The sequence below is a fragment of the Triturus cristatus genome, chromosome 4_2, assembly GCF_964204655.1.
Source record: "Triturus cristatus chromosome 4_2, aTriCri1.1, whole genome shotgun sequence".
Classification (NCBI taxonomy): domain Eukaryota; kingdom Metazoa; phylum Chordata; class Amphibia; order Caudata; family Salamandridae; genus Triturus; species Triturus cristatus.
Genome location: NC_140586.1, coordinates 346064976 through 346088838, shown reverse-complemented (window position 1 = coordinate 346088838; position 23863 = coordinate 346064976). Strand labels below are relative to the sequence as shown.

General features: G+C 50.0%; 1 protein-coding gene, 1 non-coding gene and 1 pseudogene across 2 annotated transcripts in view; all 3 read right to left on the bottom strand.

Annotated features, from left to right (window-relative positions):
* LOC146833857 (28S ribosomal RNA) overlaps positions 1-2059 on the bottom strand; it is a 4508-nt pseudogene extending 2449 nt beyond the window's left edge.
* LOC146833855 (uncharacterized) overlaps positions 1-13011 on the bottom strand; it is a 195308-nt gene extending 182297 nt beyond the window's left edge. The window contains exons 1-2 of the mRNA XM_085599921.1: positions 12952-13011; positions 10889-12590 (exon numbers count right to left, since the gene is read on the bottom strand). Coding sequence (XP_085456047.1) covers positions 10889-12422 — 1534 coding nt within the window. The 5' untranslated portion in view covers positions 12423-12590; positions 12952-13011. The remainder of the gene's footprint in view (positions 1-10888; positions 12591-12951) is intronic.
* Positions 2482-2635, bottom strand: LOC146833856 (5.8S ribosomal RNA). Its single transcript, XR_014960837.1, has one exon. It is a non-coding gene; the product is annotated as a 5.8S ribosomal RNA (ribosomal RNA).
* Positions 13012-23863: the final 10852 nt, after the last annotated feature.

The window sequence follows — 23863 nt, the reverse complement described above, 5'->3', positions numbered from 1 at the left end:
GCTCCGAGCGCCAGCTATCCTGAGGGAAACTTCGGAGGGAACCAGCTACTAGATGGTTCGATTAGTCTTTCGCCCCTATACCCAGGTCGAATGACCGATTTGCACGTCAGGACCGCTACGGACCTCCACCAGAGTTTCCTCTGGCTTCGCCCTGCCCAGGCATAGTTCACCATCTTTCGGTTCCTATCACGCACGCTTATGCTCCACCTCCCCGGCAGAGCGGGTGAGACGGGCCGGTGGTGCGCCCACCGCGAAAGCGCGGCAGGATCCCACCTCAGCCAGCGCGCGCCGGCCCTCACCTTCATTGAGCCACAGGGTTTCGCTCGGCCCTCCGACTCATGCACGTGTTAGACTCCTCGGTCCGTGTTTCAAGACGGGTTGGGTGGGTAACCGACATCGCTGCAGACCCCTGGCACCCGGCGGCGCGAACCCGGTACCCGCCCAAGACGCGGTGCCCCCTCCGTTGCCTTAAGTGATACCACAAGGTAATTCTCTCCCTCCTTTCCCTCGCGGTGCATTTGCAGCATGCTTTTCAAACCACTTCACCTTTCGCCATCTCTTCGCGGCACTGCTTGACAAACTAAACGGCATGCCTCCGCTTCACTTTTCATCTCCGCTTCACAAATTATCGACCTGTACAATTTCTCTTCGAACTATGCACATAGTGCTACTCTCTGTGTAATTCCTAGCCTCCGTGATTTTACTTACCTACCGCTTACGCATTACTTTCCTAGATCTCACCTCTTCTCTCGTGCCCTCTAATATTACCTCTCTGGACACTTCATGTCCACAATGCTACTACTGCAAAAGATTTCAAATGTAGATTACCTCCTGATCTAACACGATTGTTTTTTATGACGCACTGTGCTTCACCGTCAAAACGTAATATTAACTACTATGTTGCCATTTTTTCTCTCCCTTCTCCCTGCATTTTTCCCCAACTTTTTTATGTTTCGTTGTTTGCCTTATTATTTCATGTAAATTCAGGCATTTGAATATGGGCAATTTAACTGATTAGTCCTGATGATGATCCTAAATCCCCCTGATAAGGATCGAAACGTCGTCGACTTTGTTGTCCACCTTCCACATTCAAATTTCAGGATATAACGTATTGTGAAGGTGGCAATATATGTATTAGATGTTTCACTACTCATTATTTTCTAAAACAGAAACATCATTGTAATTGCCTGAATGTGTTCCACATTTTTTGTCCTCACGATATGTAAGTCTCAGGATACAGGCTTGTGTCCCAGTAAGACTCTACTTACATTCTTTGGATCACTGCTAACTATTTCTACTTATTAAAGTTGCCGTGTCCGGCTGGACATTGGCTATAATATATTACCAATCTTGGCTATATTCATTGTATGTTTAACTATTGTTTGCTTTCAGGGACCATTGTTTCCTGTAATACATAACCTCCCAAGGTCCCTGTCTAATTCCTTTGGGTGCCCTTGTCCCCTTTTTACACACCCGGAGCTGGTTGCGGCGCACCGCCGCGGAGGAAATACGCCCTGCGGGGCCCGGGTAGGGCCCAGGCGCCGGTCCCGCGGAGGGGATCCGGAACTCCCAGGCCACCGACCTTCTCGCCGTGTTGAATCCTCCGGGCGGACTGCACGGACCCCACCCGTTAACCTCTCGACGGTTTCACGCCCTCTTGAACTCTCTCTTCAAAGTTCTTTTCAACTTTCGCTTACGGTACTTGTTGGCTATCGGTCTCACGCCCGTATTTAGCCTTAGATGGAATTTACCACCCGCTTTGGGCTGCATTCCCAAGCAACCCGACTCCGAGAAGACCCGATCCAGGCACGCCGGGGGCCGCTACCGGCCTAACACCGTCTGCGGGGTGAGCCTCGATCAGAAGTACTTGGGCCCCCGAGCGACGCCGGGGAGTCGGTCTTCTGTATTCCACATTTCCCGCGCCCGCCGCCGGGCAGGGATTCGGCGCTGGGCTCTTCCCTCTTTACTCCCCGTTACTGGGGGAATCCTGGTTAGTTTCTTTTTCTCCGCTTAGTAATATGCTTAAATTCAGCGGGTCGCCATGTCTGATCTGAGGTCGTAGTCGGAAAGAAAACGCCGGAGCGTTCAGGGAGAGCCGGGGAAGGCCAGACCCCTGCCGGAGCAGGGGCCTGGCGTACCCGGCAGCGCGCGCCCTCTTTCCCCGGATCGCGTCTGGAGGAGTTTCGCCCTCGCCAGGAAGCCGGCCGCGGAGGAGGGCGCCCGAGGCGTGTGCGCGCCGGCAGCGAGTGGGACACCACGGACAGCCACGCGCGGCACGCAGCCAGGCGCCCCGGGACAGGCCCGGGGCGGACCGGTCGCCAGGCGCGCCGGCGGCGTACCTCCGTATCAGGACCCGGCCAGGGACCCTACCACGGGCGATCGGGGGGTCTGAACTTGTGGGGGGACGAAGGGGAAGCAGAGCTCACCCTGCGACGGCCCCAGCCGTGCCCCGGGGAAGCCCCGGGGTGATTGACGATCGAGCGACCCTCAGACAGGAGTAGCCCCGGGAGGAACTCGGGGCCGCACGGTGCGTTCGAAGTGTCGATGAGCAATGTGTCCTGCAATTCACACTAATTCTCGCCGCTAGCTGCGTTCTTCATCGACGCGCGAGCCAAGTGATCCACCACCAAGAGTCTAAGGCAACTTTTCGAAAATGTTCGCCCACCTGCGGGCGCAGGAGAGGCGGGAGAAAGGTGATGCCGCCCGTCCGCCGCCCGCGCGGCGAGTCGGCCCAGGCGCCCCGTTCAAGGCTTCCCCTCTGGGAGTCAGACAGCACCGTCGTGGGGAAAAAAAACCTTGCCAGGCGCTCGGCCCGGGAGCCCGCCCGGGGGGGGAGCGAGGGAGGGGGCTCCCGGAGCGATGGGAGCAGGCAGCCCCGCTCACGCCGGTTCCTCCCGGGGAAATCCGGGAGGGACCACGCGAGTCTTCAAACCCCTCAGCCCGGCCACACGGGACCAGGTCGGACCGGGTACCTGGCAACGAGGGAGGGTTGCTCCCACCAGGCGTCAGGCCCTCGAGTCGGACGGTCCATGCGGGGCGAAGCTCCTTGCTTGAAACAACAGCCGAGGCTGGCCAAGCAGTCCATCTCTAAACGGACCGAGAGTGCCCAATCGATCAGAGTACGGCCGGGGCATCCCCTCTGCAGGCCGCCCTGCGCGGGGGGGATGGCGGCTTCACATACCTGCCTGCTCCCAGGGCGAGCGGGCTCGAAGGGAGGGCCCATCGATAGGGGCCGGGAGGCAGGCACGCACCCGGGCCCCCGGGGGCCCCGGCAGGCGGGCCCGGGTGCTGCCTTCCCCGTCTCGCAGTCACCGGACCTCACGTAGGTCTGACCCAGCAAACCTGGAGAAAAAAGGACCATCGGGAAGGGGCTGAGAGGCAGGTGCGTATCTGGGCCCCTGGGGGCCCAGGCAGGCGAGCCCCGGGTCTGCCTTCCCCTGTCTCGGGATCGCTGGACCTCACGGAGGTCTGACCCAGCAAACTTGGAGAAAAAGAACCATCGGGAAGGGGGCTGAGAGGCAGGTATGTGTCCCCTGGCCCCTGGGGGCCCCGGTGGGCGGGCCCCGGGTCTGCCTTCCCCTGTCTCGGGATCCACGGGCCTCACGGCGGTCTGACCCAGAAAACTTGGAGAGAAAGGACCATCGGGAAGGGGCTGAGAGGCAGGAGCGTACCCGGGCCCCTGGGGGCCCCGGTGGGCGGGCCCCGGGTCTGCCTTCCCCTGTTTCAGAATCGCCGGACCTCACGGAGGTCTGACTGACCCTCTCCCTGGTAATACGGAGGAAAATTACCCCCCTTTTGAGTAATCCATGCACACGAGGTGACAGAGGGGACCCAAGGCGCGAATGTACCGGTCCTCCTGGAGCCCTCGCTGGGATCCGGGAGGCAAATGGACCCTCATTGAGACTTCCAGGCAAGCCCGGCCTTCTGGTCACCCCATTGGAAAGCATTACGCGCGACCAGATGGCCGAAGGGACATGCGCGACCAGATGGCCGAAGGGACATGCGCGACCGGATGGCCGAGTGGACAGGTGCGACCAGATGGCCGAGGGGAAAAGCGCGACCAGATGGCCGGGCCCGAAAGGGAAGCCATCTGGTCGCTCTGTGCCCCAACAAATGAGTGAGCGGGCGCCGGGGCATGGGGGACCAGAGGCCCAGGGCCCCAGCTGGGCCCCAGCCATGGAGGCTGCGTGGGGGACCAGACAGGCTCTCCGACTCGGGACCCGCAGACACCTTGACAAGCAGGGGAGGCCTGCACGGGACCGACAGACCCCAGTCCCTTGGCAGAGCGGCAGGCCGGGGGACAGGGCCTGGGGCCGGAGTCCCCGACCTAGGGCCTGGCCGGGCCCCTGGACCCAGCCGGGGCTCCCAGGCCCGGAGGCGCAGGGGAAGCCTCCCCGGGCCCTCAGGGGCCCGGCCGGAGCTCCAGAACCCAGCCGAGTAAGGGGAGGCTCCCCAGGCACATCGGAACCCCGTCCCGGGTCTTTGGCAGTGCCGCACGCCGGGGGACGGGGCCCGGGGCCCAGCCGGGCCCCTGGACCCAGCCGGGTCTTACAGGCCCGGAGGCGCAGGGGAAGCCTCCCTGGGCCCTCCGGACCCCGTCCCGGGCATCCTGCCATGCGGCAGGACTCAGAATAGAGCCCGGGGTGGGGAGGTCGCCCTCCCCGGGGCCCTCAGGGGCCCGGCCGGAGCTCCAGAACCCAGCCGAGTAAGGGGAGGCTCCTCGGCCACGACGGAACCCCGTCCCGGGCCTTTGGCAGTGCCGCAGGCCGGGGGACGGGGCCCGGGCCGGAGCCCCTGACCAGGTGCCAGGTCAGGCCACTGGACCCAGCCGGGGCTCCCAGGCCCAGAGCCACAGGGGGAGCCTGCCCGGGACCACCGGAACCCATCCTGGGCACCCTGCCACGCAGCAGGACCCAGGACGGAGCCCGGGGTGGGGAGGCCACCCTCCCCAGGGCCCTCAGGGGCCCGGCCGAAGCTCCTGAACCCAACCAAGCAAGGGGAGGCTTCCCGGGCACGACGGAACCCCGTCCCGGGCCTTTGGGAGTGCAGCAGGCCGGGGGACAGGGCCCGGGGCCGGATTCCCCAACCTGGAGCCCGGCTGGGCCCGTGGACCCAGCCGGGGCTCCCAGGCCCGGAGGCGCAGGGGAAGCCTCCCCGGGCCCTGCCGGAGCTCCTGAACCCAACCGAGCAGGGGGAGGCTCCCCAGGCACGACAGAACCCCGTTCCGGGCCTTTGGGAGTGCCGCAGGCCAGGGGACGGGGCCCGGGGCTGGAGCCCCCCGACCCGGGGCCTGGCCGGGCCCCTGGACCCAGCCGGGGCTCCAAGGCCCAGAGGCGCAAGGGAAGCCTCCCCGGGCCCGCCGGACCCCGTCCCGGGCACCCTGCCACACGGCAGGACCCAGGACGGAGCCCGGGTGGGAAGGCCGCCCTCCCCGTGTTCCTCGGGGAACCCCGGCCAGAGGCACAGGGAAAGCCTCCCCAGGCCCGCCGGACCCCTTCCAGGGACCCCCTGCCACACGGCAGGACCCAGGACGGAGCCTAGGGGAACTCGTTCGGGCACACCTGCCACGCGGCAGGACCCAGGACAGAGCCTGGGGTGGGGAGGCCGCCCTCCCAGGGGCTCTTGGACCCAGCCCAGGAGGGTGAGGCCTGCCGGATCTCATCCGGGGCAACCTGCCACGTGGCAGGCCCCGGGACAGACCCAGGGCTGGGGCGTCATCCAGGCCCGTCCAGCTGCCGGCTGAGGACCGCTAGGCCGAGAGGGGTCCCAGAGTACCCTGTCCCTAGTAATCCGGAGGAAGGCTACCCCCCTTTCTGGAAACCCGCGCGCTCTGGGTGACGGAGGGGACCCTAGGGGCGAACGCGCCCGGCCTCCTGGAGCCATGGCTGTGATCCGGGAGGAAAATGGCCCTTCATCGGGACTTCCAGGCCGGCCCGGCCATCTGGTCGGCCCATTGGAAAGCACTGCGCGCGACCAGATGGCCGAGGGGAAAGGTGCGACCAGATGGCTGGCACCTGTAAGGACTCCCGTATGCCTGCCCCGAGCTGAGCCATAGCGGTAGATCTCCCACCTGCCCACCCACGCAGGGCTCGGGGAACCCAGCTGGGCCTCAGGCACGGGGAGGAACACCGCAGCTCTCGGGCTCGGGAGTCCGGGGGGAGGACTGCCCGGGACCCGTGGAGGGAGCCCCAGATGCCTGGGAGGTGTTGCCCGGGCGTAGCCCATCTGGTCCCCGGCAAAGAACCGCCAGCCCTGGAGGGGCGTTCCCCCCCCTTTCTGGTAAACCGCGTGCCGGAGGGGACCCTAGGCGCGGACGCGCCCGACCTCCTAGAGTCCTGGCTGGGATCAGGGAGGCAAATGGGCCCTCATCGGGACTTCCATGCCGGCCCGGCCATCTGGTCGCCCCACTGGAAAGCATTGCGTGCGACCAGATGGCCGAGGGGAAAGGAGCGACCAGATGCCCGGCAACTGAAAGGACTCCTGTCTGCACGCCACAAGCCGAGCCATAGCGGTAGGGCTCCCACCTGCCCAGCTACCGAGGGCTCGGGGGCTCGGGATGCTCTGCTTCCCGGGGGGTCGGGGACCACGGCTGGGCCTCAGGCATGGGGAGGACCGACGGAGCTCTCGGGCACGGGCACCCGGGGGAGGACTGCCCGGGACCCGTGGAGCCTGTACCTGGGCACTTTACCACGCCACGGGGCAGAAGAGGGAGCCCCGGCCGCCTGGGAGGATGTTGCCCGGGCATAGCCCATCTGGTCCCCTGCAAAGAACCACCAGCCCCGGAGGGGTGTTCTGGCATACCCTGCCCCTACTAATCCGGAGGAAGGCTACCCACCTTTCTTGTAACCCACGTGCTCCGAGCGACGGAGGGGACCATAGGCGCGGATGCGCCTGACCTCCTGGAGCCCTGACTGGGATCCGGGAGTCAAATGAGCCCTCATAAGGATTTCCAGGCTGGTCCGGCCATCTGGTCACCCCATTGGAAAGCATTGCGCGCGACCAGATGGCTGAGGGGAGAGGTGCAACCAGATGCCCGAGACTGAAAGGACTCCCATCTGTCCAACCCGAGCCTTTGCGCTAGGGTTCCCACCTGCCCACGCAGGGCTCGGGGGCTGCAGGGCACGGGGCCTGCAGGGCTCGGGGCTGTAGGGCTCCGGGCCTGCAGGGCTCCGGGGCTGCAGGGCTCCAGGGCTTCGGGGCTAGAGTGCTCCAGGGCTGCAGGGCTTCGGGGCTGCAGGGCTCTGGGGGGGCTCGTAGACCCCACGCTGGGCCTCAGGCATGGGAGGCCCGCAGGAGCTCCTGGGGCCCGGACGCCCGGGAGACCCATGGATCCCGTCCAGGGCACTATGCCCCGCCGCGGGCTGGAGGAGGGAGCACCAGACGCCCCGGGGAAGTGTCGTCCGGGCTTAGCCCATCTGGTCCCCGCCTGAGAACCGCCATCCCCAGGAGGGGCATCACGGCATACCCTGCCCCTAGTAATCCGGAGGAAGGCTACCCCCCTCTCTGGTAAACCATGCGCACCGAGTGACGGAGGGGACCCTAGGCCTGGATGCACCCGACATCCTGGAACCCTGCCTGGGATCGGGGAGGCGAATGAGCTCCCATCGGGACTTCCAGGGCAGCCCGGCCATCTGGTCGCCCCATTGGAAAGCATTGCGTGCGACCAGATAGCCGAGGGAAAGGTGCGACCAGATGGCTGGGACTGAAAGGACTCCCAGCTGCCCACACCGAGCCATAGGTGTGGGCAGCTGCAGGGCTCCGGGGCTCTGCACCAGGGACTCTTGTCACTTGGCAGGCCGCAGGACGTGGTCTCCCAGGCCCTGACCGAAACTCAGGAGGCCCCGGGCCAGTCCCTGCTTCTCAACGCAGCCAGGCCGGGGAGATCGGGGAGCCTGCCCAAGCACGAGGGACCCCAGTCCCGGGCACACGGTCCCTCAGGTTGTGCGCTCGTTTTCCACAATTTCTTTCAAAATTCCGCGAAGTGGCATTACGCAAATTCCGCCCAGCCCTAATTATGAGTACGCACAATTGTAGAAAGAAACAACATTATTAGCATATTAAATAGTTTTCTGCTAGGCACTTTCGATAGGCACTAGAAACTGGTGAATCGTCTGTCTGCTGCTAGGCAACCTCTACATTTCTAGCATTTAAAAAAAAATGTGTCAGAGAGGGTGCAGTCAACTGATCCCTCTCATATACCTTTCCTCTGTCATCAAAAATGCAGAACCAGACACTATATTATGTGTGTGTGTGTGTGTCAAGTGGTTGTGCGCGTACAGTAAGCATGCAACTCATGTATGGTATTAGGACTCTGTCTGTGTGAGAGAAGGATAACTGAAGCCATTGGGATCCATACTGGATGCCCCTAATGTAGCATGGAACAACATGGGTCCTGATAGTTCCCCAGATAGTGGAAGTTTATTGCCTGCATTCCTGTGCCTGGAGGGTAGACTGAAGTGAGAAGGGTGGATACAGGGCTACCATTAAAAATTCCATGGAGACTGTGAGCAAGGGATGCTGGCAGGTTCTTCCTGTTCACTGCCATTTGAGGTATTGTAGGGGTGAGACTGACGTTTTTGATATTCAAATTAAGGGAATTTCTAGGCCAGGACTGCCCTTTTGTCTGACCCTTATTGCTGTTTCAGGAAGGCTGATGTTTGTGAGGTGAGACTTCATTGTATCCTTGTGGGTACTCCTGCTCAAAGGCAGTCCCAGTGCTACCTGCAGTGAGAAGCATCACTTTACACAAAGACTGTGAATGGCAAGCAGCATGGGAACAACATTTGAACAAGAACCAACCCTTACATAGTAATGAAGAGGTATGAGCAAAATTTTCAACACAATATAATCCATCCAGTTGGATCAGCAAATTACACGCGGGACTCATTGCTATTTGCTTGGCAGAATAATTTTAATAACTAATTGTGGTACGCCTATTAACAGTAGTATGTGTGGTGATAGAATATTGCATGATTTATGTTGCTTTGGTGACGTTTGCGTTCCTGTTGATGCCTAATAGTGAGTATCATTGCTTTAAATGTAGCTATAAGCTAGGAAAATACTAATACATAAAGGGATTAGTGTGGGTTTAACATTCGAATCTTAATTTCCGCATATTAATTACTCTTTTGTGTTTGTTTTGCTTAAGTTGGCATTCGGGCCTACCAAGCCATGACATTCAAAATGGAGTTCGGAAGTGGCCATCGTCTCATGGGCGCGATGTCTACCGCGCAGACTCGGATGGCTCCGTAGATCTCCAGGCATCCTCAATTCAGAGCACAGTGTTCCTGGTCAAGGATAGGGACATGGAGGACTGCCAAACTTCAGTCAGTGAAAATCACCGGAGGAAACAATGGTTACCCACAACCAGGAAACAACAATGTTGCATGAGTATTCGATTGATCGAGGAAGTGACCCAGCACTTCTCTGAGAACCCAAGTTGATGGGAAAGTTGGATGATATTACAAATTTCGCCAAATGGACCAATCAAATTTCATTATAGCCCAAGAAATGTTTCATGTTACCCAGAATTTTATTATAAAAAGGGTAGTAGAATAGGGAGGAGTTACGATCTCCTACACATCCCACAGGCAAAGACAGATGAGCTACATGCTTGCACGATTTTTGGTCCTTTTTGAGATCTTTGGGACTGTGTCGTGCTGAGCAAAGAACTATCACGGACTTTTGAGTCTTGACCTGCTTTCTATTGGGACAATTGAGCAGAGAATTTGGTTTATGCAGAGCCAAATTGAATTAGAAAAGACCCCGATAGCAAGAATAGGTAAATATAAAATGTCATGCGATTTGTGTTGACTGACTGAAATTCAAATTTGATTGACCGAAATGCTAATTATATAAATGCAAAGAAGAATTAGATAAACCAAATATTGATTAACAGAAATAATGAGTTTGTGGTTCTTTCATTAGGTTACTGAAGGATTCTGAAGCTTTAATGTGTTTTAGCTAGTTCTAAATCACCATCAACCAGTCCAACTAATTGGTCCGTCGACCAAGTGGTGGAGTGCCTTGATGTTAAGTTTAGGATCCTATAGGTTTTGATGTAAATATGTATATTCTGTAATATAATTTTTCTTCCCTACAGGTAGTAGCCCCCTCCCCCATGTCCAGCACATCATTCCTCCTGTGTGCAGACTCGTTAAAGAAAATGTATGAGTGTTGGTGTTATGGGCCCCACCAATGAATGCGTGTGTGAGTGAGTTAGCGTGACGACGGGTCTGTGACGCTGGGCGGATATGTAAATTTGCCCTTCGCGCTGGATCAAGAGCACCGGTAAGTAGGCTCAAGCTGCCGGCTCAGAAACAGGAGGGAGGCAAATGGGAGGGAAGGTGAGAGGAGGCATGGCAAAGCAGTGGGAGTAGGGGCAAGTAAAGCACAGAGAGAAAAGGAGAGATGGGAGCAAACAATAAAAGGCAAAAAAGAGAAGGGTCCATACATTTTGATGTGCAAAAACTGAAATGCAACAGAAGCAGACTGAAGAGTCAATAGTCCCCTGAAGTTAGTAGTTGAAGTATACAAGTCAACTAATCAAAACTTGGTATGCTACTCGGGGGGGGGGCGGGGGGGTTAAATACAAGAATCGAGAGGAAAGTCAAAGTCAAAAAGTCAGACATAAGGAGCTAAAATAGGCAAGAAGGTCATCCAATCATGATCAAGAGGCATAAGCAAGGAGCAGTCACAAAGACTTTTTAGTAAACGTACATTTTTGGCTACAATACTGTTTGCCGCAAAACTGCAAAAAGCTATTTACCCAATGTTGAACTTTATCTGTGGGCAACTAAGGCTGATAGTCATAACCTGTGGTTCAAACTGAAATACTAACCCACTAGACCAAATTTACTCATTGCAAGAGTGAGAAGACAGTACTCACCTATCAAAATGTTGGAAGGACATACATCTTGGTGGGCAAAGTTTGATTGGTGTAAGTCCTCAAGAGCTTGGAATACATTCTTCAGGATGTTTTTCGCTTTCAGTGGACACATGCTTGTTTGTCCCTCAATGCTATTTTCACATAACATAAGGCATAAGTAATGGAGGTAATCATCGTCTTCTGCTCCAAGTAGCTTCATAGTATGGCTTCTGCCTTGGAAATAATTTAGACACCGCTCCTCCTGTAGGAATCTCTCATTCCCACCTTCTTTCAGGGTTATCTTCACAGCTACTTCATGACCATCATAGATGCCTAGATAGACGCCTACTCCAGAACTACTTTTAATCTTGTACTTGTCATTGATAAAGATCTCCAGTTTCCCTTTGAGTGGACGCTTCAAATCATGGAGTTCCTTCAGTTTCTCCCCCCAGTATTTGCTGACTGCAGTCCAGTTTGTTGATACGTCATATGGCTCCACAGTTGCACCATACTCGAGAAGCAGCTTCACCAACAATGGATTATACTTGGTCAAGGCTTCTTGGATTAAATGCCTATTTTTTGTGTCAGCCCCATTTTCCAACAAGAGTTTGACTGTTTGATAATCACTGTTAATGACGGCTACCTGCAAAGCAGACCTTCCGGTGTTATCCTGTACATCAGCTTGACCTCCACACTTGCTCAATAAAGCCTCTACCATACTAGGTCTTTTCTTCTCCACTGCCATGAAAAAAGCTGTTTTGCCCTCTCTGTCTCTTGTGTTAATCTCTGCACCAGAATCTAGCAGAACACCAATGACAGTGGGGTCTGAACTATTCAGGGCATGATGCAATACACTTCGTCCATGAAGGTCTTGGTGATTCACATCGGCTCCTTTAGCAAGCAGCATCCTGACTATGCTTCCATGACCATTCTTTGCTGCATCCATAAGAGCTGTCTGTCCACCAGTACTCCTGGACTTTCCTTTATCAGTTGCGCTCCGCACTACATTTACATCTGCTCCTGCACCCAAGAGGAACTTGGTTGCTTGCTCATGACCATGTAAGGCCGCTTCCATTAAAGCTGTGAAGCCATTGTTATCTTGCTCGTTGATATTTGCCCCTTTGGAGAGAAAAAGTTTGAGGTATTCTTCATTTCCCAGCATCCCAGCAATAATGAATGGAGTACCACCATTATCCTTTTTGGCTAATGGGTCTGCCCCCCTTTCCAACAAAAGATTAACAATCTCATCCCATCCCAGGTGCATTGCTTGAAGTAGCGGGGTCCATCCATATTTGGCTTTTGAATTAATATCAGCACCTTGTTCTAGCAGGAGGCGGACTTTGCCAGACTTCCCCTCTATAACAGCCTTCCAAAGCAAATTGCATTTGTTTAACCTTGTTGGATAAAGCGCAGTGTTGACTTGCGACTCTAATCCTGTTTGAGATTGGATGCCAAAGGCTGCACTATGCATCTCTTCTGCCACTGTAATAATTTCCTGATCCTCCAAGGAGGGGGCTGTAGACATAGAGATTCCCATGTCCTCCCCCCAGTTCATGACAATAATATGTGCTTGAGTGGGTGGAAAGACATATATGGCACAGGCTGCAATAAGTATTGTTCTTATCCAGAGACGAACTTAATAGTGACTTCTGAATAGCCTCAGGGATTCCTCTGCTGAAGTGTACTGCATAAGCCAAACTGCTTCATCTAGCTGAGGCTGCACCTGAAATGGGGAAATGGTGCAATTAATCCTAAAGCAGAAATGGTAATTAGATAAGCAATAAGGTCAGCACCATGTTGCTCCACTTTCTTTTGCAATTAATTTAGTAGTTTAACTTGGGTGCAGCCAGCCAATAATACATCTCAATATTTGATATATGTTATTATGAAATCATCAGAAACACATCTGCACTGTTTTGTTTAAATAGTGGTGCACAATGGTGTTCACAGTTTTTAGTTCTGCCTCCCAGCCCCCAACTCCAGAAACTGCATCTAGGATTGAAACTTTTCATGTGAGTCATCCACCACAGTGGATTCAGACATATCAAACATTGTTACAGTTTTACTTATATTACTTTCTGTACCTTGAGATCATGAAAGCCAGGCCTGTTCCGTCGTCCAGTGTCCAGTCTTTTGTGTGATCTTAAAAAAGTTAAACAAGAAGTATCATATACTATTACTGTTAACAGATATTTTACAAAATATTTAAGTGGGAAATTCAACTATGTGGGCTACAGTAAAACTATGTTTTGTACTTGAATACTATCTGCGATGCATAGGGAATCGGCGTGGGCATATAGGAAAAATAATTGAGATTAACAGCTGTGTTACAGCTGATCTACTTATGCACTCTGTGGTGGCCATCTTCAACATCACTAAATGCACAGCAGGGTTATGGGACTAGAATTTAATCAGTTTCCGTCAATAATCCCAGGTCCCACACTAACAATCCATTATAAATACTGCAAATAATATGGGTCATGGTTAACATCCTACCATAGCAAAAGGGACCTATTAATTGAAATGTGAGCTAATAGATCACACGAGCTGTGAGTTGATCATACAAGGGTCCATTATTTCTTTAACCTCTACACTGATCCTCTATCATCTCTTCGGGCCGTTCAAATAAGCTGACTCCAGTAAACAGGTTGCACCAATCTGCATGACAAAATTCCACCAGCCAACCTCCTCCAACAAAGCACATACTACACCTCATATACCCAGATTAGGTCCAGTGAAGCTTAACACAGCAAAGACAGCATTTTCACTCAGCTCCAGCAGCATTAACCATTTTCACACCCAATCCTGGTCCTCTGTCACAAAGTTGGAAAGATTCACACTCCAGCTTATAGTCAATGCCACATAACAAGGTATATATCTCATAAGCATTCTATCTTTCATTGTCACCTTGCATGCCCTCTGTCCAGGGTCTACAAAGGTTGCCATTTCTGAGTGGAGACATGAAAAGTCACTGCTGGTATACAGATAGAAAGAATTGGAAGCATCTTCCATGCCTTCTGATTGTTAATTATTCCCAAATGCAAAATGAACAATTGATTAATTTAATGCTGAACAATGTCAAACATTCACCCCCAGTACAGAGACCTGGGCCTAAATATATCGTTTTTTTGCTCACCATACCACTCCAGTTTGGACCCAGCCATATGCAAATCAGACTTGACCCTGCTCCTCATGGGACCAGTCCAGCCCAAACTGCCAGGCCAGGTCCTCCCTGGACTGGAAACAAGCATCCTAGGACCAGTTTCAGGGTTTCACCCCTCATCAGCCAGGCTAGCTTGACTCCAGTGGCATGGCGAGCACAGGATCTACATCTGGGCATACCCGTCCCACTCGGGGTGAAAAATGCGAAAAGACCAATTGATGTACGGCATGCTGAGCAATGTCAAACATTCATCTCCAGTACAGTAATTCTCATGCATTTGTAGCAATCCCTCCCTCAGCAAGAACCTGGTTGGTGTACTATGAACCAGTAATGTTGAGATGAGATGTTTCAGTCACCCTCGGTTGTGGATCAGAGAGGTCAGTGCCAGGGTACTTTAAGTAAAAGAAAAAGTAATTGATGAAATTCTTGAATTAATCCAAGAAACTAGTAGTTACTCGAGGCTGTATTACAATTCGTCGTTTTTTAGCCCAACTTGCCAGCTCAGACAGGAATCAGCTGTAGGCAAATCAGACTTCATACTGCTCCAATATTAACAGTCCAGGTTACCTCTGAACAGGAACACAGGTATCCCTGGACTAGTTGCTGACTATCTGGACCACATTTGTTGGATGTAGCTTGAGTCCAATAATACAGTGAGCTTAGGGCCCATGTTTGGGCATATCCCTAACACTTATAGCATCACATTGGGGAATAAAGCAATGGGTAGAATGACTAAATTGATCTCAGCCACTGATAATAACTCAGAGTTGCATCACAGTCCATAACGTTTTCTTCAACCATGCCACCTCAGACAAGAACCAGCTATAAGAAACTCAGCTTTGGCCATGCTCCAACAGGAACAGTCCAGAATTAAGCACCGGGATAAGTCCCCTATGAATGGGAACATAAGTAACAACCAACTGGTTTTGGACTTTTTGGGTGTCTTGAATAGGGTGTAGCTTGAATTTTATAGTTTATATCACAGTAAGCATAGGGCCGACATCTGGGCAAACCAGTCGGACTTAGGGCATCGCACTGAGGAAAATAAAAACATTATGGATAGAATCCTAGAATTAACCTCAGCCACTGGTAATTGGTTGTGGCTATCTCCCAGTTGATCGTTATTTTGCCCATCATGCCACCTCAGACCAGGAACCAGCCATATGCAACACTGAGGTGCACCACTTGCGCCAACCAGGTATCTGCTGGAGACCAGCTTCAGGTGGTGAACTTAGTTAAAATTGGCGACATGCTAAGTCCACAAGGACAGTGCTTCTGTCCACAGTTTCACAGTTTTAATACCACTGCAGCTTTCAACACTACATCCCTCTAAAAAGAGGCCAGAGTAATAATTACACCAGGCTTTGAAGCTTGAACAGATCAGCGATCAACATGCACAGTTTCCAGTGCTACTTCTATAAAGAACATTTCCCAGACACTTGGAGAAATGCCTCCACAATGTCTAAAGGCAAGCTGAGGTTAATATGTGCTAGATCACCTTAGCTTGCTGCAACATTGTCCCAAAACTGTTGCTGAAAAAGTTTCCTCATTGCCTATCATTTAGTGTCCTGGGGCTGGTTTGTTGATCCTTTGTCTAAAGAAACTAGGATTTCTCAAACAGCTTTTGTTATAACTATCAACTCATTAGCTAGCTATTCTTAAATCAGTGCCAATCAGCCAATGACAGATCTTTTGGGGCTTCCAAATTTGGAAATCTCAAATAATTACTGTTAGCATAAGCTGAAACCATCTTGGTTATGGCATCCATTTTGTTGTCTTTGTAATTCTCCCATGCTCTGCTGCCTGTCTTTTTCCCTGCCTGTGCTGTCTATTTTAGTTGACTTCCTGACTCAGCTAAAAGCAATATGCATGCTAAAGAGTTTGTAGCTGCCAGAACACCTGGTCTCAGACTCAACTGTTAATCTCTTAGTGCTGTCATAAGCACTCCTGCTCCCCCTCCCACTTTGCTGACTAAGTGATCTCCCATCTGTGTTCTGTCTAAAAAATTGGTTCCTAGGGCTCCCCTGTCTGGTGCAGTGATAACATTGATAGGATTTGATGGGACACCTACATCTAGTCCACTGTCACACCCACTTGCATTTAGTCTTGATAAATTCACTGCAACATGTCAATTTTTGCTTTCCCCTACCACGCCAGATAACATTGTGGGTATCGATATGCTTTAACATTTTCGTGCTACAATATGTTGTTCCCTAGAAGGTGTGCGTGTTATTTTAAATGATAACTATCCAATGGTTGAGAGGTCTTGTCTCATTAAAGAAGATATTGCGTTGGCATCATTACCTAGTACTTTATGGGCTACATCAAATACTGTTGTGGGACAAATGGTTATTCCACCAGTACATATTCAAGTGAAGGAAGGAGCTTCATTGCCTCGATTGCCCCAGTATAAAATATCTTGGCAAGGCGAAGAAGCATTGACGCACATTGTTCAGGATTTGATCAAGGTGGGGGTTGCGGAAGAAGTCCCTTATAACATTTGTAATAGCCCTATTCTTCCTATTTTGTAAAGAGACACTGATACTAAAATTTACAGATTTATTATTGATTTGCGGGAGGTTACCAAAATCGTAGTGCCCCAATATCCGGTAGTTTCTGACATCACAACACTTCTTACTATGGTTCCTCCTACTGCCACTACATTTAGTGTAATTGATTTGAAAAATGCATTTTCTTCGATACCTATTCACCCTGTCAGCCGTTATTTGTTCGGCTTCACTTTAACTAATAGATCATACAGATTCTGTAGAGCTCCACAAGGGTATACAGAGAGTCCTAGCATTTATAGTCAGGCATTGAAAAGGCAGTTTGATTCTTTTCCTGTCCCGACATCTTGCTGGCTGCTGATACCCCTGAACAGTGTAAAAAAGAAACACTGTCATTATTGTCATTTCTTGCCTCTCATTGTCACAAAGTCTCTCGGAAGAAATTGCAATTTTGTAGACAGCAGGTTACCTATTTAGGTCACCTCCTGTCTAAGGAGGCATGTGCACTCACACCAGACCGCATTCAGACCATTTTAGACACTCCTGTGCCCCGTACTCAGAAGGACGTTCGTGCAGTGATTGGCCTCACTTCCTTTTGTAGGCAGTGTATCCCTAGTTTCTCGTACATTATTAAACCCTTGTTGGCCATTTTGACTAAAGACACTCCGATGCCTCTCCCATGGACGACTGAAAGCCAGAATGCCTTCCAACAGCTACGTCAAGCTCTTTGTTCGGCACCAGTATTAGGAACTCCAGACTACACTAAGACTTTCACACTCTATGTACACGAGAAGGAATGTTGTGCCCTCTCGGTTTTAACACAGACACACATTAATGAACAATGTACTTGTGCATATTTCTCAGCTGTCCTTGATCCAGTTGCTCGTGCGCTGCCTGGTTGTTTCGGAGCAGGAGCAGCAGCAGCTGTGTCCATACGTAAGAGCGAGGTAATAGTCTTGCCACATAGATTGTTTGTGTTAGTACCTCATTCAGTCGATGCCTTGCTAAATCAAACAAAGACACAGCATCTGACTAGTGCTCGCTTGACAGGATATGAATTGACACTTTTGGCCCCTCATATCATGTTGAAAAGATGTTGACTCCGAATCCTGCTACATTATTGCCACTTGCGGCTACCCAGTCTCAGTCACAAAAGTTACATGATTGTATAACCCTTACTGAAGAACACACAAAGGGTTGTGTTGACCTACAAGATACACCTTTTTCTAGTGTTGATGGGGAATGTGGGTTGATGGGTCCTGCTTGAAATTGCCTGATGGCACTACATCTGCTGCTTATGCAATTACAATACTTCAGACAGTAGTTGAGATGGCTCGCATCCCATAGAAGTCAGCTCAAGCAGCTGAGTTGATAGCACTGACAAGAGCATGTGAGCTTAGTACAGATTTGTGTGCTAACATTTACACTGATAGCCAATACGCCTTCGGCGTGGCTCATAACTTTGGGTAGTTATGGAAAGGTAGAGGCTTTCTTACTTCACTTGGGACACAAATAGTGCATGGGGAATTAGTACATAATCTCCTTACTGCTTTGACCTATCCTAAGAAAGTAGCAAATGTTAAGTGTAGCGCACACAAGAAATTGGCTGATAAAATAGGAGCAGGCAATGCCTTCGCGGATTACACAGCTCGGGAGATCGCAATGCAGCGAAGTACCACATCTATGTATGTAGTGAAATCACAGGCGGAACGCTGGCATGATGCCAGGCAAGAGGTGCTGGACATGCAACAGTCTGCCTCTGTTGATGAATTAGACCAATGATCTAAGGAGGGAGCATTGGATGATGAGGGCTGTTGGAGGAATAAAGAAATGACCAAATGGAAGTTACCCACAGCCTATTTACACCCTATGATTCACATGGCACGTGGGCCGGCACATGTTGAAGCATCCTCAATAGCAAAGCAAATTATGCAAGTTTGAGATCATCCAGAGATTGTCGGTACGGCTAAGAAAATAGTCCAGTCCTGTCTGATCTGTCTCCAGTATAATCCTGGAAAAGAAACACAAACTCCAACAGGAGGTCCTGCAAATGGATTACATCCAGCTTGAGCGCTGTAACAACCCATCTTCAAGCGAGTTAGGGGCTCCAGCCGTCCCATCAACCTCCAACACCAAGGTTTCTTTTTTAGAAACCAGTCCAGCGGCCAACAGTCCACCCACGAATCAATCTTCCCTCGAGATAATCCCACCAAAACCCGTAGAGGTAGTGGAAAGTACAAAAACACAAAGCTCAGGCAGGAGACAGAAAAAACACTAGTTGTTAACATTTCTTCTTCTAGTTTGTCAGAATCGCAAATCGCTCTTCTCAACAAGGGAACATCTTTCGTTCCTACTTACCACACTACTCCATTTCAAACTGAAGTCGATCTTTACAAATTCATGAGAAAATTGAGATTGCGATACTTTTTCTCCACTCAAATTCTTTCTGCTCCAACGGTTAGCGAGATGGAATACAAGGAGTTTAAACCCAAAAGTACTTTTGTATCCCCTATGTCACACAAAGTGCTGGACACTTTTGAGTCACTGGTGAAACACGATCTATTACATCTTAGCACACCTTCAAAAAAACACCAGAATCTGTCACTCAAGGACAAGATAGCACTCAAAAGCCTGAGGACTAACTCGTCCCTCACATTCCTTCCAGCTGATAAAGGCGGTGCATTGGTCATAATGGACACGAGTTTTTATGAATCTGCAATCAGCGAAATGTTGTCTGATGAGTCCACTTACGTACCATTGCAACAGGATCCAACAGTAGAGTTCCAAGACATTTTGACCACTATCCTTAAGCATGCTAAAGACATGGATTGGATCAATTCCAAAACACACGATTTCCTGTACAATAAACATCCACGCAGACCACTCATTTATGCATTACCTAAGATACACAAACGCCTTTCCAATCCACCATTTCACCCTATAGTATCAGGGTGTGACTCCATCCATGACCCTCTTGGTCAATACTTAGATTACTTTCTGCAACCGTTTGTTCAGGCAGGGTCCACGTACGTACAAGACACCACACATTTCTTGAAACTACTCAACAATCTCAATCTCCAGAGTTACGATGATATATGGTTACTGACAGTAGATGTCGTTGCCTTATACACCTCAATCCCACACTCTGAAGGTATCGAAGCAATCGAGTGGGCATTACTTCAAATGGATACCATCCCAGCCAACAAAATTTTTCTTTTAGAACTTTTGCATTTTTGTTTATTTCACAGTTACTTCAAATGGAAAGACAGTTTTTTCTTACAAACTCACGGAACATCTATGGGTTTTGCGGGAGCTCCCAGCTACGCAAATATCTATATGATGAAATTCGAACAGGAGAACATCCTGAATGACAGGGAATGGACGGATAACCTCATCATATATCGTCGATACATCGACGATATTTTCATCATGTGGCAAGGCAACAGGCAGATTTTGGAATCGAAACTCTCAGCGCTCAATGATTTCAATCCCAGAATTCAGTTCACACATACATTGGACAAACACTCCATCTCGTACCTTGATGTACATATTGAACTATCGTCCAATAACATCGTCACTTCTCTGTTTAAAAAATCCACAGACCGTAACAACATGCTTCTTTATGACAGCTTCCACCCACAATCCCTGAAAAGACATCTTCCCTATTCTCAATTCCTGAGAATTAAACGCATCACTTCTGACACCCTTGAAGATACCAAAACTCAGTTCTTGGCACGTGGCTACCCCAAAAAACTCATTGAATCTTCGGTTGAACGTCTTAATCAGGTATCTAGGTCATCACTACTTGATAAACACATAAAACCAGTTCAAACAAGGGAAGTTTATGTATCTAAATTCTCGACCCTCTCTCCTGCTATCAAAAAAAACATCCTCAATAGATGGGATCTACTACAGACTGAACCAGATTTTGGGAATCTGTTTAAAAACCCACCGATTTTTGCGTACAAACGCTCCAATAACTTGAAGGAACTCCTCAAGAGACGAGAACCCACCACTGATCTGGCACCCAAGGGTATGACTAAATGCTACAACTGTTCCCACTGTAATAATGTTATTACAGGCGCATCTATGGCTCACCCCTGGTCGGGTAAGCCGGTTAAATTTCATTTCACTGCCAATTGTAACACCTCAAATGTTATATACATTATCCGATGTCCCTGTGGCCTATATTATGTAGGCAAAACTGAGAGATCTTTACGTACCCGCATAACGGAACATAAAAGTCGCATTCGCACTAGATCTACATCTTCACCACCTGCCAGTCATTGGTGTGATTCACACCACACGATTGCTCAACTTAAATTTAGTGTGATTGAAGTCATCAAATCCCATAATGATCGTGACATGAGTAAATTCATTGTTCAAAGGGAATCATTCTGGATTCGGTATCTCAATACCTTAAGTCCCAAGGGCCTCAATGACAAAATTGAGTTTGCATGTTTCTTGTAATTCCCACTCTCCCTCTCAACATAGAATAGAAGGAGGTTAGGGTCGTCCTACAGAGCACCAGAGCTTTAATCCTGATTTATGCTTTTCTTCACTTAACTTGTAAATATTGCTCTTGTCAACAGTTTTATGTCCCATGTCACTCCCACCATACCACAAGACAGATTGGTCTCATCATGCACCACCTTCCACTTGTATTCACCAGTATTCACACTCACATCGTGGTAATTGTCAGGACAACACTTTTCCATTGAGCCTAAAGAGGTCCAGGTTCAGTAGCAGTTTCGTATACATTACACTTGTGAATCTCTAAAGTCATATTTTTCTTTTTCCTTTAAAGCAATTATACCAGCAGCGTGTTGTATTTGTTTTACGCCCTCACCTTATTGTTATAGACATGATGTCTGAACGTTTATCCAACAAAGATTGTAAACAGGCAGGACGTCATTTGGTGACTATTACCACTTACTAGAATGTAAATAGGCAGAATACTGTTAATTTGACATGGACGACATAAAGTTTTTTGTATTCAGTTTTTTGCATTCTGTTATTTCGCAATATAGGTGTGATTCACTTTTGGAGCACTACCGGTGTTCAGACCGTACAAGCTGGTCCTTTCACTCTGTCACTTACTCACGATTTCTTTCGTGCACTTCTTGATTTGCTCATTACTTCATTCTGTTCGATAGAGCTCATTTCCCAACACAAGATGGCCATCTCCGGTCACACCTAACACTCTTTGCGAGTCCGTCTTTCATTTCTTATCATTGAGACCTCCCCACGTAAACGCGACCCGGACACCGCCGATATTTTTGGGCGGGAGCTCGATTCAGCACCTCACACAACTGTCGGACCCAGAGCGCGGAGACAGAGAGGACTTCCTCAGGTACCCTGCTTTACATGCTCCAATCGTCAGGTCTATTCGTACGCACTACACATCCTTTAATTCTATGCATTCACATATTTCCCGCAGGTTTTCACCTCCTCACCACACTGCCTCGCCCTCCTGCTTGTGTACTACACATTTAACTGTTGTTCTCCAGTAAAGTGATCCTCAGCGTTCAGCGAACGCTCGGTGAGTTTTTTTAGCATGTTTCTCCTTGCACGCCCGAACATTGTCGGAGCACCTACATTGCTCCTTAGAGTCTTTTCCAACACCTTACGGGACACGTACCATTCTTTGTATTTCTGCAGGTAACCTCATTCTATCGTTTTTATTCTCAAGCAGAAACCAGCCTTGCTAGCTTTCTCAGGTATTATTGTCTCAACCATCTAGATATGCCCTGGGACCTACTTATTGCACACGATTATCTTTGATCTTCTGCACACGGTGATTTTTCTTTCTTTTTTTGCTCTCATGCTCCGGACCACCCTTTTTCCTCCTCAGACGTGCAACAGTGTTTTCTCAGACTCCTTGGTGACGTGCTTTCATGTTTCAATTCAATTGTTCAATTTCAGTTGTTTTAACCTCTGATCTTGCCTGAATCACTGTGTGACGCCGTAAAGCCTTCCTATCTTCTACTTTATTAGCTCAATTTAGACCATTGAATGTAATTGTTTGATGTTTCACTTATAGATATCCCCTGAAGAAGGGCGAACACTACGCCCGAAATGCATTGGGAAAATCAAGCTACGCTTCATTTGTTATAACACTTTGTATTACGAATTTTTTCATCACGAAAGGAGTGTGATTAAACAACACTTCAACATGAAGAAGTTTCGATTCGTCTTTCATATTCGTGAATGTCTTATGATGGTTTAGATATAAACATTGATTTTGATGATGATTACAATTTTCTGTTATTCTAAGTATATGACAAACTTTGCTTAACTTGTTATATACTCATTTTTGAGTGTCCAACGGTAGTGCAGTCCCTGTCTAGAGCATCTTGCTCCAGTTACTCAAGAAATGACTGCAGCATAGGGACAGCGGCTGCAGACCAAAGTTGATGGGGGGGAGTGCATAGGAAGAGACTGAAGTGAGGAAAGTGCATAGGAATTGACTGAAGTGTCAGGGATCCCCCAAGACCTTGTCATGCAATGTGAGCAGGAAGGACTTATACCCAGGGGCGGTCAGCACGGCTCGCAGGTGGCAGGGAAGGAGGGTGGGAGGGAGGCACGGCTGCATTAAAAAAATAAATGAATAAAAGAGCGTGTAGCAGCATAACGACAGGAGCGCCGTTACATTACAAGAGCAAGAGGATGGAGGAAGCTCGACTCAACCAAAAGGAGGAAGCGAAGTTCAAGAAATCGCCTGACAAGGCTTCTAGTCCTTTGAAAATGGCAAGATAAACAGAATTCCTTGTAAGGACCAGTCCACAAAATAAGGGTCCAACCCATGTACCAACCTGGAAAACGTGTCCTACGAGAACTCCTGCCCTGATGAAGACTTTCCCTTTACCAGCAGCCCAGGTCCACCCCAGAAGGTCAAAACATGTCGTCATAATCATCATTGAGGCCAAGAGCTAGCATTTATTGCTACAGTCAATGCACAAACAGCAGTGCACTACAGCAAACGCAAATTGGGACGATACCCTGGTTTAATATCAATTGCGCTGACCTCTATAGGGCCACAGAATAGCAGTGACACATAAATAACAGAGAGGACCAAAGGGAATTAGATCTTATAAAAATTACCCGAAGGACACCAGTTAGGCCATAACATTTGCTGTTTTTTTTACATACAAGCTTCATAATCAAAGGATTTAAAGTGTGAGGAGTTTGTAAATATGTGTTGTATATAAGAAATGAAGCACTGTAATGTCAGTCCTTTTTATGTTTTTGTAAATGCAACATTCGTTCAACTAATCACTAGACATAGGTTACTGCAACTTAAAGGTTCTCATGGTGCTTAAAATA